The 18,076-nt window shown below is 36.9% G+C and overlaps 1 protein-coding gene across 1 annotated transcript in view; it reads right to left on the bottom strand.

The window, feature by feature from the left end:
- AVL9 (AVL9 cell migration associated) overlaps positions 1-18,076 on the bottom strand; it is a 55,121-nt gene that overhangs the window by 12,214 nt on the left and 24,831 nt on the right. The window contains exons 5-12 of the mRNA XM_043873333.1: positions 17,305-17,394; positions 16,573-16,639; positions 15,436-15,476; positions 14,195-14,233; positions 9,773-9,842; positions 8,807-9,339; positions 1,815-1,949; positions 452-671 (exon numbers count right to left, since the gene is read on the bottom strand). Coding sequence (XP_043729268.1) covers positions 452-671; positions 1,815-1,949; positions 8,807-9,339; positions 9,773-9,842; positions 14,195-14,233; positions 15,436-15,476; positions 16,573-16,639; positions 17,305-17,394 — 1,195 coding nt within the window. The remainder of the gene's footprint in view (positions 1-451; positions 672-1,814; positions 1,950-8,806; positions 9,340-9,772; positions 9,843-14,194; positions 14,234-15,435; positions 15,477-16,572; positions 16,640-17,304; positions 17,395-18,076) is intronic.

An 18,076-nucleotide genomic window follows, 5' to 3' on the forward strand; every position in this document is an offset into this window, starting at 1 on the left:
CTCAGTTGTGTCTGACTCTTTGCAACCCTATAGACTGTAGCCCACCAGGCTCCCCTGTCCATAGGATTCTCCAGGCAAGAGTACTGGAGTGGGCTGCTATTTCCTTCTTTTTCTCTAGACCTTTGGAGAAAAAGGTCTAGAAGGATATGAATTACTTAAATTGTGAAGAGTAGTTAATTCTATATGTGTGCTGCTGCTGCTGCTAAGTCACTTCAGTCATGTCCGACTCTGTGTGACCCCACAGACGTCAGCCCACCAGGCTCCCCCATCTCCTGGATTCTCCAGGCAAGAACACTGGAGGGGGTTGCCATTTCCTTCTCCAATGAGTGAAAGTGAAAGTGAAGTCGCTTAGTCGTGTGGAGTGACAGGTAATTTTTCTGATCACTTTATTTCTTATGCAATTCAAAGCATCCAGAGTTACCAAATGAGAACGTGACTGTGAACTCCTTACCAAGCTGCAGTGTGGCGGCCAACAGTGCGTGGATATAGACTGCAAACTGGGCTCGGATCCACTCGTCACCTCCCTCCCAGCCCGTGCCGTCCAGGAAGACGTCGTCCCGGTTCTCAGTCACATGCCTCACTAGGTAATCTGCGAACCTTAGGTCTGCAGTGGTTGGGTTGAGCAGCTTCCTGAGTTCTGGATCATGGATCTGGATCAAAGCTTCTTCTACCTAGAGGGTACCCAGGTACAAGTCAGAGTCTGGGCATTCATGCAGACATCCATGCCATACTTTAAAGAGTAATTACTGGGAAGTTGGAGCTGGAAATAAAAAATATGAATAATAGCTTTCTCAAAAGATGAGCCTAAGAAAGAGATTTTTTTATCCTGAAGTTGTTTCTTATTTTTCATTATTTAAAAAATGCTCAGTTTTTGTTCTTACATGCATAAATACTTAATTTTGAATTATAAAAGTGATTCATGTTGACAAATATTTTGGAAAATATAGAAATATACAGTAAAAATCACCTTTATCATACAGAAATGAATACAATTAATTAAATACAATTACTAAAAATTTTTGCTTTGCCTGCACAGATACTTTGGGATATATTTATTATGTAATACTTGACAGAAAGAACTATATGTAACTTACAGGTTAGTTTTAAAGTATAATAATAAATACCCATCAGCTTGCCAACCAACTTCAGAACTAGAATGTAACAATGTTTAAGAAAACTCTGTGGTCCTTTCATCTATATCCTTCTGTCTTGGAAGGTATAATATATGTATTTTTCTCTCTCAATATTGGGATCCATATAGCTTTGAATCCCAGATTTTTAATTTATTGTATTATAAACATTTCCCCAGGAAGCACATTCTGGTACTTTCTGTTAGGAACTACAGAAACCTTAGGGTGGCTGAAATCCCCCCCACCCATTTGTAAAAATTATTTTAATTGTAAAAGTTAAGAAATTATTTATACTTCTTCTATATTAATAAGATATCAAGTGTTTATCTCTAGCTTCTTCTGCTTGATATTGGGGCATATTAAACTATTTAAATGATAAACATACTTTTATTGTGAGACTATATTAAGACTAGATAGCCTCGGTAGGAATCCTGGCTCATCCGCTTAGCAGCTGTCTGATCCCCTCTGTTCCTTAGCTTTCGCAGGTGTGATACGGACAGTAACAATGCCTATCTCACAGGTTGTTATGAAAATTAGATAAGTTCATATACCTAAGGCGCTTAGGATGCCTGGCAAAGGAAGCAATTATGACCACTATCAGTGTTATTACTATGCCCCAAATTCCATTTAAAAAAGAAAAACAGGGACCAGCAGTCAAGGACCTGCACTCAGACGTCAACTTACTTCCACAATGGCATCACTGAGGTGTTTCTGTTGTCGAAAAAGGATGTTAGTAGCTCCAGCAACAAATCCTCGAATGGTGACATCAGAGAGAAGATGATGCTGCTGCAGTGCCATATAAGGCAAACACAGATATCCCTATGAATTACAAGAGAAGAAAATGTTAGAAAAGTAATGGAACAGCCATGTCTCTCATAACAGCTGGTGTTTTGGTGGTTTAGTCACTAAGTTGTGTCCAACTCTTTGCGACCCCATGGACTGGGCGATGGTAGCCCACAAGGCTCCTCTGTCCATGGGATTTTCCAGGCTAGAATACTAGAACAGGTTGCCATTTCCTTTTCCAGGGGATTTCCCCCACTCAGGGATGGAATCTGGGTCTCCTGTATTGCAGGTGGGTTCTTTACCAACTGAACCACCAGGGAAGCCCCTCGTCAAGCCTAGACAGCTAATAGTAGGAAAGGAACCTCCCAATCTTCACCCAACCCCATGCTATTCCTAACACAGCTGGTCTTTGACTCAACACAATAATATACCAATAACAACAACCACAGGTCCTGACTGTATTAAGGCCAGTTAATTGCTAACCTGCTCCATGAATGGTCAAATCTTGGCAAGGTGGTCTAACAAGGTTGTCATGAATGACCACTAGGCTTTCAGTTCAACTTAAAAGCTTCCACTGTAACTAACAAGCTAGGGTTTTGTTTTTTTTTTTTCCATTTAGGAATGAAGTACTAATATTAAGCCCACTAAAAAACATGCTGTTTAGTAGAAAGCTGTTCCTTCTTCCAGTAAAATTTTAAAACACAGGCATTTGCACATAACCACCAAAGTACTCTTGTGAGAATAGCAAAGCACTGCATAGCAATTATTTTACTGTCCTATAATTTAAAATGATACAGTATTTCAAGATACTTGCTACTAAATGTTCAAAGCAAAAATGACCATGGCAATAGTTGTGTATTTGAAATTTCCAGTTGAACTGCATTTGAAAATACCATTGCCCTGAAAATTCTATTTTAACTGCCAAACCACAGCAGGGAGTTAAGTGTACAAAAGAAGCCTATATCCTGAGAAAAAGGAATGCTAACACTGGAATGATGCACTGAAGGAGGAAATGGAATTTTTGCTGAAAGATTCTAAATCAAGATAGACCTCAACAAGTGGCATAATTTGTGTATAAAGCCAGGAGGGAGGACTTGCTGAACTCCTGAATTTGTTTTCAATCAAGTTCGATGACAGTTTTATTTGTTATTTTAATCATCTTAAAACAAAACAAAACAAAACAAAACAAAACACTGAACCACAGTTATCCAGATAATGTCTTGTGTCCATCATGAGAATTTCTCTGAGGGAAGGCGACACCACTTCTGCTACTTCATGTCCTTCCCTATGTCTAGGATGTACCATACAGCCAGCTATTAGGAGAAGACATGAGAGAAGACTTGCAGAAGTTGGAATACATGTCTGGTAAACTGGTTTTATTCTCCTTCTTGACAATGTTTTCCTCTCCTCTATAAAATGTGAACTAGTAGAAGCAGCAAAAATAAACCATGTCTATGCCTTACACATATTCAGTACACAGTGTTTCTCAACCCACGCCCTCTTGTGACTAAAGGTGGAAAGGATCCATGCTGCTCACGCCAAATCACTCAAACAGCTGGTAGACTCATGGGTCTCACTTTACCTTGTGTGCTTCGTATTAAAAACGTGTTACTTGTTTCTGAACATAAACACCACGATGCTGAATGCTCTTTCAAACTTTATATGGACTCCCCCGAATACTCCTCCCCCAGCCAGGACTGAGAATCCTTGATAAGGGCACTTTCAGAACTACCTATATTTACAAAGACTGATTCAATTGCTCATAGTATTGCATTTCACAACTGATTCTGTTAAAGGAGAAAAGTCTGTTGTCAGCAGTGGAATTCTTGGCTAAGTCGCATGAAAACTAAGCATGTGTTTTTTTTTTTTAAAGTCAATAGTTCAAAGTTTTGTTTTTTTTAAATGAAGAAATACAGTCCTTAAAATATTACACATATCCATATTCTTTGACCCAGTATTTTACTTCTTACAATTTATCCTACAGATACACCTGTTCATGTGTGAGATTTGTAAAAAGTTACTTATTGCAGCATTACTTATCATTGCAAAAGACAGGAATCCTAACTATTCATGACTAGGGCAATGAATAAATGTTTTTCTATATGATGGAGTACCCTGCAGTACATGATGGAGTTCATCTCCATGGAATATTTTGTTTAAAAAAAAAAGACATAGATTAGGTAAGGTTGGTTGCCAATGGAGAGGGGAACAAATTTCCTGCTATTCTCTGACTAGCAGGGAATGGAATGAGAGAGATTTTTTATTATTATAGATGCTTTGGAATCTTCTGCATATTGAACCATGTGAAAGCATTGCAGATTTATAAAATTATTTTAAACAGTAGTTCAAAATAACCTTAAAATTTTAGCATCGTCACCTTTACCAATGGTCAATCTAGCCTAAACCTTTTAAAGGTCTCCAATGCCCAGTGGCAGCAAGAGTCTGAGTACATTAAACACAGCAGCCTCTAGACCCAAACACACCACCACTCTCCACTTTCCCAGGGTGTTTAACTGCTGCATTTGGGCTGAGGTATATAATGGCCAAAAAAAAGAAACTGAAGAGATATTTGCACACCTATGCTCACAGCAGCACTACTCACAATAGCCAGAATGCAGAAGCAACCCAAATGCCCACTGATGGATAAACGGATAAGGAAATGTGGTATATGCATACAATGGAATATGATTCAGCCTGAAGAAGGAAGGAAATGCTGTCATATGCTACAACACGGATGAACCTTGAGGATATTATGTTAAGTGAAATAGGCCAGTCACAAAAAGATAAATGCTGTATGATTCCACTTATGTAAGTATTTAAAAGTAGTTAAGTTCATAGAAACAATGATGGGTGCCAAAGTTTGGGGTGAGGGGAGAATGGGAAACTGTGGTTTAAAGAATACAGACTTTCAGTTTTGCATGATGAGAAAGTTCTAGAGATCTGTAGTACAACCATGAGAATACACCTAAAATCACATAATTGTGCACTTAAAAATGGTAAAGCAGATAAATCTTATATTTGTTTTTTGATCACGATTAAAACTAAGAAATGGATGGCATCAAAAAACACAACTCAGCTTGGTAAATCTGGAAGACCTGTTGTGAGCTGATCTGTTACAGCACTTCAAAAGCATACTACCTTCTCCATTGTGACCTGGGAAGGGCTACAATGTCATTAGAACCAACTGCCACTTTCTTATCTCTCAGGTCTGAGATGATAAGCGTGTTTGTGAACCGCAAGCCTCCTTGCTGTAGGGATGTCAATTTTCTCCAAACTCTATCTAGCACTTAAAGGTAACCCCTATTTAAATCTTAAGTATAAGTAAGAACCTAAGTTGATCCTGAAATTGATGTGGAAATGCAAAGGGCTAAGAAACTCTTGAAGAACAATAGCAAGGAGAAGCCTTTTCCCTGCCTGACATGACATAATGGTCATTAACACAGTGCGGGACTGACCCAAGGATAGACAGATACATGGATGAAGCAGCAACGAAGCACAGAGACAGACGCCCTTCCTCAACATCACAGAAGTGAATTCCAGGCAGACAAAACCCAAAATGTGGAAGTCAAAACTACAAAGCCTGCAGTCTCACAAAGCATGACAACGAGGGAGACAATCCAGAAGGTTTGAACAATTACTACACAAAAGGAAATCCAAAAGGTTACCAAGGATATGAAAAGATGGTCAGCCTCAACAGTGACTACTGAAAAAAGGACAAATTAAGAGCCACGAGATACCATCAGACTGGCTAAATATTAGGAGGTTTGACAATAACAACCATTGGTGAGAATGTGAATCAAAGGGAACTCTAATACACTGCTGTGGGAATAGAAATTGTCACAACCACTTTAGAAAACAGTTTGGAATTACTCTAGTAAAGCTAATCTACCCATTCCTTATAATCCAGTATTCCCACTTCTAAGCACTGACTCCTAAAGAAATGCTTGCACGTATACAGCCAAGATTACTGAATAAGAATTTAATAGAAGTGTTATTTGTAGTAACCAGAAACTAGAAACAATGTAGATATCTATCCACAGAATTTATATATTGCAGAATAGCCAAAACCAGAAAACTACAGAGGAATAATAAAACACAACTTCATGCAAAATTATGATGAGACTAAAAATAATGTTGAGAGAAGAGGGCGGAAAATTGTGGTACCACTTAAATAAAACTCAAAAACATGCATCTACTACTTTTTAGCTAGTCGTCAAGTTATTTGTAGCTTCCCTAAATTTGAATATGACACCCTGTAAGCAAGCAAACCAGATATAAACTCAGAAGCAATATATAAAGAAGTTTAATGCATGAAGCAGAAAAAATTTTGGTTTCCAACTACATTTACTATTAATTCTTTCTTAAGTTTATTGTTTTACTAAAACAGTTACAGACTGAAACAAGAGAATTCTAAATTAAGTGATCTTCTGGTGGAGGCAATTATTACTAAATTTTAAAAAGTACCAGATACATGTAATTTAAAAAACTAAGAAGTCACCAGCCCAGGTGGGATGCATGAGACAAGTGCTCGGGCCTGGTGCACTGGGAAGACCCAGAGGAATCGGGTGGAGAGGGAGGTGGGAGGGGGGATCGGGATGGGGAATACGTGTAAATCTATGGCTGATTCATATCAATGTATGACCAAAAAAAAAAAAAAATTAAAAAAAATAAAATAAAATAAAGTTTTGCATGTAAAAAAAAAAAAAGAAGTAGGTGTTTATCTTCTTTTAAAAGTTAAAAACATCACTTTGAAAAAAAAATTTTTTTAGTGAATACCTAAAATCACCCATAGATATCTATGAATACATGGGTACATTTTCTAAATTTTCATCTTTCTCCTTTGGTTCCCTCATTGCCCTCCCCTCATCCCACGGAATCCTATCCGAAAGTTGCCACTAGTCCCATCTCCTCTCCCTCAGCAACCTAGTTTCTTCCTTACCTCCCTAATTCAGCTCTCAGGAAAAGTTCAAGCATATTTGAGAGTCTGGTATCTACAGTGTTTATGTAATAAGCCTCATCTCTAAGACTGAGAAGAAATGCACCATCAATTTCAGGTCCCAGAGAGAAGACTGGAAATATGGAGTTTTGGAATCTCTCCAAGCATAACTTTCATATGCTAACACAGTCAGCGGTCCAGTCAACTCATTATTCTCTTCAAAGCTTGCTATCTTACTTCAGCAATACTGAGGGCATCCAAGCTTCTCTTTGGCTACATTTGAAATGACTTTTCAGAATGCTTTGCTAATCGAGGTCTTCTCTACAAGTATTTTTAAGATCTTCAAGAGAAGGAAAAAAGAAAAGCCTAAAGGCAACTCATTTTTAAGTATACTTCATATTCCAAAGCTGCTGACATCAAAGAATCAGCAATTTTATTTGAAGCTGTGATTTAAAAAGTTAGGTTTGAATCATTACATAATAAAACAGAAAACCTAAAAGGAAAATGTTTAACTTACCATAATGATGGTGGTAAGCCCATCATATATTCAGTACTGGTATAACATACACAAAGAGAATATTCTGCCAAACAGTTTATTAACAGCACATACAACACATTAACATTGCTTTGTTTAATTCAGCGACTTCACAGACAAAACCAAAATCCCCCACCCCAGTTAATCTCCCTCCTGGTATCTCTACAATGATAAAAATTAGAGTGGGTGGGTGAAGCCGCAAAAATAAGGGCTCCAAAAGTATAGGCAGTCATGACACCCACATGTGAGTTCAGAAAACCCACAATTTGTGGCTGTTGAGTATACTTAGTAGTCTGAGGGCCCAGAGTTTTCTCCCCAGACTCCTAAACTCCAGTTTTAAGCAAATATGCATTAGTTCAATCAAGAAACCAATTAAGATAATTTCAGACTCCCCTAACAGACCACAAAATGAACAAAGACAGCATTTTCTGCTAACTATTCAGCAATACTGACTTGGGGCAAGTACTTATTTGTAAAGCTGGATAAACCCGGAAAGAATTTATCATATAGTGGAGAAGAATTGATGTCAAGTCAATGCTATCCATTTTCTTTTCCATATCAAGTTTTACTTCCAGCATAAAGGAAGGTATTTAGAGAAAAACATCAACTTTGCTCTAGTTACTGGACAGATGTATTTGTCTTTCATGGTTAAACTGAAAAGCCATGGATACAAGAATTTAGAACCTAGTACAGGGCCTGGCACGTAGGAAGGTAATAAATACTTTGACTGAAAAATGAAATGGGACTTTTCATCTTTTTCATAAAAAAAAAAAATAATTCATGAATGACAATAAAGTAGCTTCTCATGTTAGGATTAAAAAAAAAAAAACCCTCAAATGTAGCTTCCAGAATCCTAATATAGTATTACTGACATAAAGAAATGATATCCTAGAAATAAGATACTGAATCAAAGAGGCAATTTATTTTACTATGGTGCGTTTAAATTATTTTTAAAAATTAGACATATGTTTTGTATGTTTTTCCATAAAAAGATTAAAAATTAAGTTTTAAGGCCAGTTAACCAAAACAGTGTATTATATCTATGAAGGGTACTAATATTTAAGTTAGCCATCTAAGCTTTTTATTCTTTCTTATGAAACTGCAGCTTTTGGAATTATGGTATTTTAATATACACTCATTAAATGTAATCAAGGCTGGTTTGTTTTTTTCCCCAAAGGTAAACCTGACTAATGAAAAACACACCAAACACAGTGATTGCTGACCTCAGTTTCCAAACTCTAATCAAAATCCCCTGCAGTCTTACATCATGGTCACAGATGTCAGAGTACTACACATCTGCTATGTTATTTTACAGTTTTCAATGAGAATTTGCAGACTTAAATGTGTTCAACACTGAGAGTTAAATTCTGAAAGGATTTTGTGCTATCCTTATGGGCATTAATAAAGGACGTTAACTCTTACCTTTGTGAAGATGGCCAGGGGCATGCCATACTGGTCCTCCTCCAAGCCAGAAATCAGCCCTGGTATCAGGACCACCTGGCCGGTATTAGCTTGAGGTTGAACAGTAATCGGAGGACTATCTGAGGGCAAAGAGTCCTTTGGAAATGAGTTTGTCTGTTCTGACCCCACCTGTTCTCGTTCTTTCAAGGAGGAGTCCTCTAAGACACTAGGATCTAAGGTCTCCCAGTCACTTTCTGAAGACTCTGGAGATGGGCGAGAAGGAGGTTTCAGATATTGATTGCTATCACTGGCTTCTTGTTCACTGTTATCATCTTCTACCTGGAACAAAGGTTCTTCAGTCTTGATGGCTGCATCTCCTCCATGGTTTCCCAGGATTTTCTTGACAGTTCCCAAGTTGGTATTTGAAATATCAGAAGCAGGCATACAAACAAATTCATCTGCAGGGGGATTACTTTCCTGAAGCCCAGCATCTTCAGACATACTCTTTCGGGGTCTGTACTGAGAACTGTCACTGAGTCCATGTTCAATCATGCCTAAAACATACAATGTTGGAGAACAGTTTGGCTTAGAATAAGATATTAGAAGATAAGAGCTGTGTGCTGCTGCTACTGCTGCTAAGTCGCTTCAGTCGTGTCCGACTCTGTGCGACCCCACAGACGGCAGCCCCCCAGGCTCCTCCATCCATGGGATTTTCTAGGCAAGAGTACTGGAGTGGGTTGCCATTGCCTTCTCCGAAGAGCTGTGTATTCTGCTTTAAATAGTGGAACTCCTATAAAAAATTTTAATGAGCTATGCTCGCTCAAATTTTAATTGAAAACAAGAAAATCTCAGACAAAAGAGAAATCTATTGCCAAAGTGAAAATATCCTATTAAAACAGGCAGTAACCCTAACCACTTTGTCCTTGAAAAGTTTTATCATTCAAAGGTCCAGTAAGAGTAAGAGAGTGGAAACTGCTACCCTCTTACCTGGAAAAAGGGATAACACAGTCATCAGGGCACCCACCAATTTATTCACTGGAGAAATATAAAAGAGAACCTGAAATGGAGTCAATCAAAATTAAATTAGAAAATCCACGAGTCCACAATGACACTTTAAAAAAAAAGAAAAAAGCAAAGAAGCAAAGAAGGGAGAGAAGAAAACTCTTCTTTATGGAAGTATAACAGCTAATAAATACAGAATTTATGACAGAATCAGAAAATCATGGTTCAAGTAAAAATTACCAACGGATGCTGAAACTATTGTGCAAGGCTCTTGGGCAACAGCATATTCACATTAGCTTCAAATTTATCATCCCACAGTTCACCTATTAATTGCAAAGGAAAATAACAAGTACTAATATGAAGAAACCTGGCAATCACCACCTTAGTCAAATGATCAAACTTCATATCACCAATAAGAAAACAAGCAGTTTATGGGCCTCCAAATATGATGCCCCAGAAAGACACATCACTACCTATACAATATTCTTGCCAAAAAAGTTTAATCTGAAATGAGCCAAAGGAAAATAATCATATGAATCTAATATTAAAATGGAACTAATCTGGATTATTAAAAAAAAAATCCATGTCATAAAAACAGAGAAACAAAACAAGAAGCGAGGTGGTAAAACTGTTTGAGATTAAAGAGAGCTAACAATGCAATACATGATCCATGGTCCCCAGATTAAGAAAAGCAAACAGTTTATAGCACATTATTATGATACCTGGGGAAATCTGAAAAGGCACTGTATATTAGATATCATTTATTATCTCAATGTTAAATTTCTTGAATATGAAAATACTCTTGTTATGTAGGAATATACCCTATTCTTTTTTAAAACATTTTATTTATTTATTTTTGGCTGTGCTGGGTCTTCATTGCTGTGTGGGCTTTCTCTTTAGTTGCAGAGCTGGAGCTACTCTCCAGTTGTGGTGTGACAGCTTCTCACTGTGCTGGCGTCTCTTGTGGAGCATGGGCTCTAGGGCACACAGGCTTAGCTGTTCCACAACATGTGGGACGTTCCCGGATCAGGGATTGAATCCATGTCTTCTACATTGGCAGGTCGATTCTTTACCACTGAGCCACCATGGAAGCCCCAGGAATATACCTTTATTCTTAAGAAATATATCTGAAAATGTTTAGGAATGAAGTACTGTGGTTCTACAAATTAGTTGAAAATTATGACGATTCAGGGGGAAGAATGAACATATATAAAACAATGGAATGCAAAAGTGGCAAAATGCTAACAACTCATAAATACAGATGAAGGATGTAAAGTGTCCATTAGAAAATTATTCTATCAACTTTCTTGTAGGGTTTTCAGAATAAAAATTGAGGGACAGGGTTCAGTTAGATACGGAACTAAAACTAACACTGTAGTGAAAGTCACTCAGTCGTGTCCAACTCTTATGACCCCACGGACTGTAGCCCGCCAGGCTCCTCTATCCATGGGATTCTCCAGGCAAGAATACTGGAGTGGGTTGCCATTTCCTTCTCCAGGGGATCTTCCTGACCCAGGAATCGAACTGAAGTCTCCTGAATTGCAGGCAGGTTCTTTATCAACTGAGCTATGAGGAACACCAGTGATAATTAAATTAGATGAAAAAACAAGCATATAGTTGCTGAGATGAGTTTTTTAATTGGTTTAACAATTAAATCATTTAGTAGCACTAAGTCATATCTAATAAAGCATGATGCCCACAATCACCTGTCCTCTCCTTAAACACTGATGATTTAGGGAGTAGTGTGTAAATACAGAGACACCAAGACTTGCATTAAAGGATATCTTTATCAAGTGAATATAAAAAGGGTATACCTATGATTTGCCATGTTAAATAAAGCCTAGTTGATCATAAATGCCACTGCATGTGGCTAGACTAAGTATTATTTTGCAGAAATTTTTTTCAGATATATATAACCATGTGCACTGTGTTGAAAAACATTTTTTTTTTAAATTATAAGTTCCAATAAAAATTTGAAACTTACAACAACAAAAAACCAAACCTGATTAAAAATGGGTATAGGATTAGGGAAGACATTTCTCCAAGGAAGACATACAAGTGGCCAACAAAAATATGAAAAGGTGCTCACAATAACTAATTATTAGGAAAATGCAAATCAAAACCAGGAGATACTACCGCATACCTATTAGGATGGCTACTATCAAAAAACAAGTAAATAACAAATGCTGGATAGAATGTGGATAAATTAGAGCCCTTGTGCGCTGTTGGTAGGAATGTAAAATGGTGCTGCCACTATGGAAAATACATCAGTTCCTCAAAACATTAAAAACAGAACTACCATGTGACTCAGAGATGTCACTTCTAGGTATATACTCCAAAAAACTGAAATCAAGGTCTTGAAGACATTTACACAGGCCCATGTTCACAGCAGTGTTATTCATGAGAGCCAAAAGGTGGAAGCAATCCAAGTGTCCATCAATGAATGAAGGGATAAAAAAATGTCATATGTACATACAATGGAATATTATTCATCCTCAAAAAGGAAGGAAATTCTGACATCGGTTGTACATGGATGAACCTTGAGGCCACTGTGCTAAAAGAAAAAAGCCAAACACATATGATTTCACTTGTGATAAACCTAGAACAGTCCAATTTATAGAGACAGAAAGTAGAAGGGTGATCGCCAGTGGTGGGAGAAGGGGTGAAAGTGGAGTTATTGTTAATGGGTAGAGTTTCGGTTTTACACAATGAAGAGAGTTCTGAGGACAGAATACCACAACAACATGAACATACTTAATGCTAAGAAACTGCACACTTAAAAATGGTTAAGATGGTTAATTATACGTTATGTGTATTTTACAACTAAGCTTTTTTTAAAGATTGAAATATTGCCCTAGTACATGTTTCATTCTTTTTTTTAAATTTACTTTCCTGTTTGAAGAAAGAATACATATTCATTCAGAAAACCAGAATACAGAAAAGTATTTCCTTCTTAAAAAATATACATGGTCACCAAACTGTTGCTGTCTTTCCTTCCAATCTCTTTTCAATGAATAAATACAATCTATTTATAAAATCAGAATCCTGGGCTTGATATGTAGTTGGATCATCATTTTTCACTTAACATGCTATGAAACATCTTTACGACAATAAAACCACTCAGAATCTTTTTTGTTGTTTGGATATACAAGATAAAACTTGTTATTCATTGATAATTTATTATTAAAAACGATTCTGTGAAAGAATCTCTTAGAGCTCTGTGTCAGCTCAGGTAAATTCTGGAAAACAAATCTCTTAAGAGGACAATTACTGGGCCAAATGGTAAACATTTTTATGATAATTAATTATACTGGACATTGTGAATGGCTGACCCTCCAACATCCATTCCATCTCTATTGAGCACAGTAATACTGACCACAGATCCAGGGATGGCTCCTGACTCGTCTAAACCAAAGGTCAGCAAACTTTCTATAGAGTGTGAGATAGTAAGCATTTTTCATTTGTGGGCCATTTGGTCTCAGTTCCAACTACTTAACTCTCCCACTGTAGTTCAAAAGCAGCCATAAACAATACGCTGAAGAATGGCTGAAACTGTGTTGCAATAAAACTTTACTTACAACAATAGGTGGCGGGCCAGATTTGGCCCTGGGGCTTAAGTGTGCAGATCCTGGTCTAAAATCCCTTATAATTTTTTATCTAAAATTATGGCAATCCCATCCCTTTGTACCAGAGAGTGCATCTGGAGCCCAGGCTTAAGCCAATCAATACAGACATTTCTTCAGCAACAATTATTGGTTCTGGGTAGGCATATGGTCTCACAGGCCCAGATGAATTAAAGGGAAGAATTCTCATTAAGTGATTAGGGAAAAGATATTATCTCTGTCACTAGCATATAGCTGAGGCAGCATATAGCTCAACTACTGTTGGCAGTAATCCTATACTACAAGGGAAATCAGGCTCAAGATAAAGCTAGCACTGTGGACTGTAGAGCAAAGAGATGAAAAAAATCTAGGTACTTAATTATATTATCAAACCATTCAGTCAACATACTCTCGAGTCTGAAGCAAGGCAATACATTTTTAAAGTCAATTTAGACTGAGTTTTGGGGACTTCCCTGGTGGTCCAGGGGAAGACTCTGGACTTCTACTGCAGAGGGTGCAGGTTCCATTCCTGGTCAGGTCACTAAGATTCCACGTGTCAACACAGCACAGCCACATACGCGTACATACATAGAGTTCTCTATCACCGACATAGTCAAAACCACCTTGATAACTGAATACTATCAAACTGCCCCCAGAAAACACTGCACGAATTCACACTTCTATAGTAGTAAAAAAGAATATGTACTTTAGCTCACTGCAATTTGATAGCCAAAAAAGTCTTAATTTATACTTTAGTTTTAAGAAATGCCAATAAGTGTAAAATATTCCATCCATCAAATCTCACCTTTTTTTCAAGAAGAATTAGCTTAAATAGGATTAGAACCTGAAGAAAGAAAAAAAATATTGTATTAAAATAAGAAATCCAAGCCTATTATTCATTTGCCTTTGTCCCTCCTGAAATATAACCATGTAACATTGAGCCAATAATATTAAATAATTCTAGTGCTTTAAAAATAATCAAAAATTACAAACTTATACTGAGAAATTAAGTATTTGAGTTCTCTAAAAAATGTGAGTACCACTTATATCACTATCAAATTGGACTTTTGGGAGGAAGTTGTGCCATTTTTTGCTTGAAATATCTGCAAGCCCCTTAAAGGGAAGGTACTATTCATTTACTTCTGTTTGTAAATGAAATGTAAAAAAAAAAAACCTCACAGAGCAGACAGATACTCACTATACATGTTAAGAGAATAATCAATGTGTGTATGCCCCAGTCAAAAGACATTAAGTATAGAGATTTTGCTGGAAAATGTTTCACTCTCAGGGCAACATGCAAAATAGTCTACAAGATAAATGAAAACATATTTCTTTCAGATGTGGTATACACACACACACATGCACACACACACATATACACACAATGGATTACTACTCAGCCATAAGAAAGAAACAATGCCATTTGGAGCAATACGGATGGACCTGGAGATTATCATACTAAATGAAGTAAGTCAGAGGGAGAAAGACAAATGCCATATGATATCACTTACATGTGGAATCTAAAATACAATGTAAATAAACTTATCCATGAAACAGATTCACAGGCTTACAGAACAGATTTGTGGTTACCAAGTGTGTGCGTGTAGGGGGTTGTGGGAGAGGAGTGAATTGGGAGTTTGAGAGTGATAGATGCAAACTCCTACATATAGAATGGATAAACAACAAGGTCCTGCTGTATAGCATAGGGAACTATTCTCAACATCCTGTAATCAACCATAGTGAAGAAGAATAAAATAAAATAAAACAGGTTTCTTTCCACTCTAATTTCATAATATCCAAAATATCAACAACTGTAGAAGAAAGTATCCTATCCTGCACTGAAATAAACAGACACTGTGTACTTTTAGAAATTTCTATTATATAAGCACTACCAACACTTTTAACTTTCTATCATTATGACAGCTGTCTCACAAAAATTAAAACATGGTTATGCCATAATCTGTATTAGACCATGCAGCTCATGGAATCTGCCTAGTTAAATGAACATAATTTTAGTACATCATAAATTTAAATAAAGTATCATACCTTGTGTCGAAAATGAAGCACAAGATCCCGAGGAGATAAACCTATAATGTTAAAAAAAAGAAAAGGAAAGCTAATCTGTGACTACAACCTGTTTTTGTCAAGGGAAGTTTTATTTATTTTTTTTCAAGGGAAGTTTTAATCTCCTCAAAAAAGTTAGGTAAAAGTAGGACTATGCAAAATTTAAATATTTATGTAATATCTGATTATGTACACATACAAACAGAACTTCAATACTATCAGATAGAATGTCCTGCAATAATGGAAATATTCTAAATCTACATTGTCCAATAGAGTAGACATAAGTGACCAGTGAGTACTTGAAATATGGCAAATGACAAACTGATTTTTAAATTTAATTTCTATTAACTCTAATCTAAATGCAAACAGTTACTTGTGGCTAGAGGCTCATGTTGTGGCCGTGCAACTCTCACACCTTCTTCCCATTCTAAAGCCATCTTACAAATTGCACAAGTTTAGAAATCCTGAAGCTTGTACTTCACAGTGGCAGTCAATCATTTAAACAAGGTTTTTGGGCACTACACCCCATAGGTATTATTTCTGCATCACAGTCTTCTCTGATTGCCTGCCATAAGACAAGATAAATTAATTCAGAGAAAAATATATCCTCTGAAAAGGAGTTTTATAACCAACTCACATTACACATAGAACTGCAAAAGTGAACCTAGCACAGTTTGGCTACTTTATGCTAAAATTCAAAGTGAGTGAGCATAAATTACTATGTGATCAAGACTTTTAAAAAAAAAATCATGAAAAGGACTTTTACCGAGTGCCTGACACACCAATGGATGTTCTTGGTTGTGAAAATAGCATAAACCCCCAACTTGAAAAATCTTAGAATAGAAAGACACTAATAAGCAGATCTCTCTCTCCCTTGCTCTCCCTGTGCTATGACAAGGAACTGACCTGATCAGCATTAATGTAAGGAAAAGAAAAAACTTCCATTATTATTCTGAAAAGCTGAAATATGCCTTATACAATAATACTCCTAAATTTTGGTTGGAGAATTTAGATACCATATAGAAATGTAACTCTGATCATGAAGTTTTACATGCAACCAACATACCAAACAAAAAGAACAGAGGGCATTTCTTCTGACTTGTAGAAAAAGCGACTTACCAAGATATACCTGGGATCCTTCTAACGAAGTTCCTCCCAGGGAACTATTCATATGTTCATAGAGCTCCTATAAAATAAGATTCAGTTTAGAACACTTTACCATCAGTTTAGACACTGAATCAGAAATAGGATGACCAGGGGAAAACTGCTTCAGTTTTCAGACAAACTGAAGCAGTTTTGTCTCTTTGAAACTCTGCCAGTTTCCAGCACTCCTTCTTTCTTTACCTCTACATTTTAGAGTTTGATCCATTCCCATGGTGGTATGGATTCCTAGGATAAATTCCCTCTACGTCCTTGCTAAATAACTGTCTCTCTCTCACTGGAATCCAGGAGAGGTCCACGCTGTATACAATAATGGCAGCCTTGAGAAAAACATTATTCTTCAGTAAAATAGTCATGTAGTTTTTCTGTGCTTTTTGATGTGGGAGTTAGGATCCAGAAGCCTGATATATAAACATACTGTGCAGGGTATTAATGAGATAACAAATGTAGAGAAGCAATGCCATAGCAAAAGGGCTACGATCCATTAACAGAAATATTTGTTACAATCAACTGTAGTCACCATTTACTAAGTAGAAATTGTACATTTGGGGCAGATCTTTGGCCAATTTTCAATGTTATTTTCAAAGAAGAATATCTTTCTTAAGTTAATAAATTATCTCTCACAATATTAAAGATCTACTTGATTCATGAATCTGTCTTCAAACACATCCATGGAGGATAAAAAGTTACCTTTAGAATGGAAATTTGGGAAAAATCCTTCTCTTCAAAATATGCATGTGTAATGAGTTGAAGTTTTGCTTGAAGTAAGCCATAGAGAGGCTTAAAGAAAAAGAGAAATTACCATTAGTTTGATAATAGTAAAAACAAAACAAAACAAACACCCCACAACTTTTTAACTTGAAAAGACCAGAAAGGAAAAAGTTACTGATAACTTTAGTATCTTATTATTCACAGTTGAATGTTGTTAAGTCACATGTTCTAGTTTCTGGGGTGCAGGTACAAAGTAACCACCACTCAGAGCACTGGGTTGGGAGTGTGGGCACAGACTTCCTGCGTGTTGCTCTGGTCACTCAGTCACATAACTCTGGGCACTTAACCTCTCTATGTCTGCTGCCTAATGTAAACACGTGCATATGGAAGGATAATCTCATGGAGAGAGGAGCCTGGCGGGCTACAGTCCAAGGGGTCACACAGAGCTGGACACGAGTGACTGACGAACACTTTCACATTCAAAAGCACTTACTAGACTATCTGGCTATAGAAAGCACTTAAATGTTAGCCATTAGTATCATAAAATTTATTTATTTTTTATTTATTTTTTCCCAATTATTTTTATTAGTTGGAGGCTAATTACTTCACAATATTGTAGTGGTATTCACCATAAATTGACATGAATCAGCCATGGATTATACATGTGTCCCCCATCCTGATCCCCCCTCCTACCTCCCTCCCCATCCCATCCCTCTGGGTCTTCCCAGTGCACCAGCCCCAAGCACTTGTC

The sequence above is a fragment of the Cervus elaphus genome, chromosome 18, assembly GCF_910594005.1.
Source record: "Cervus elaphus chromosome 18, mCerEla1.1, whole genome shotgun sequence".
In the NCBI taxonomy this organism is placed as follows: Eukaryota; Metazoa; Chordata; class Mammalia; order Artiodactyla; family Cervidae; genus Cervus; species Cervus elaphus.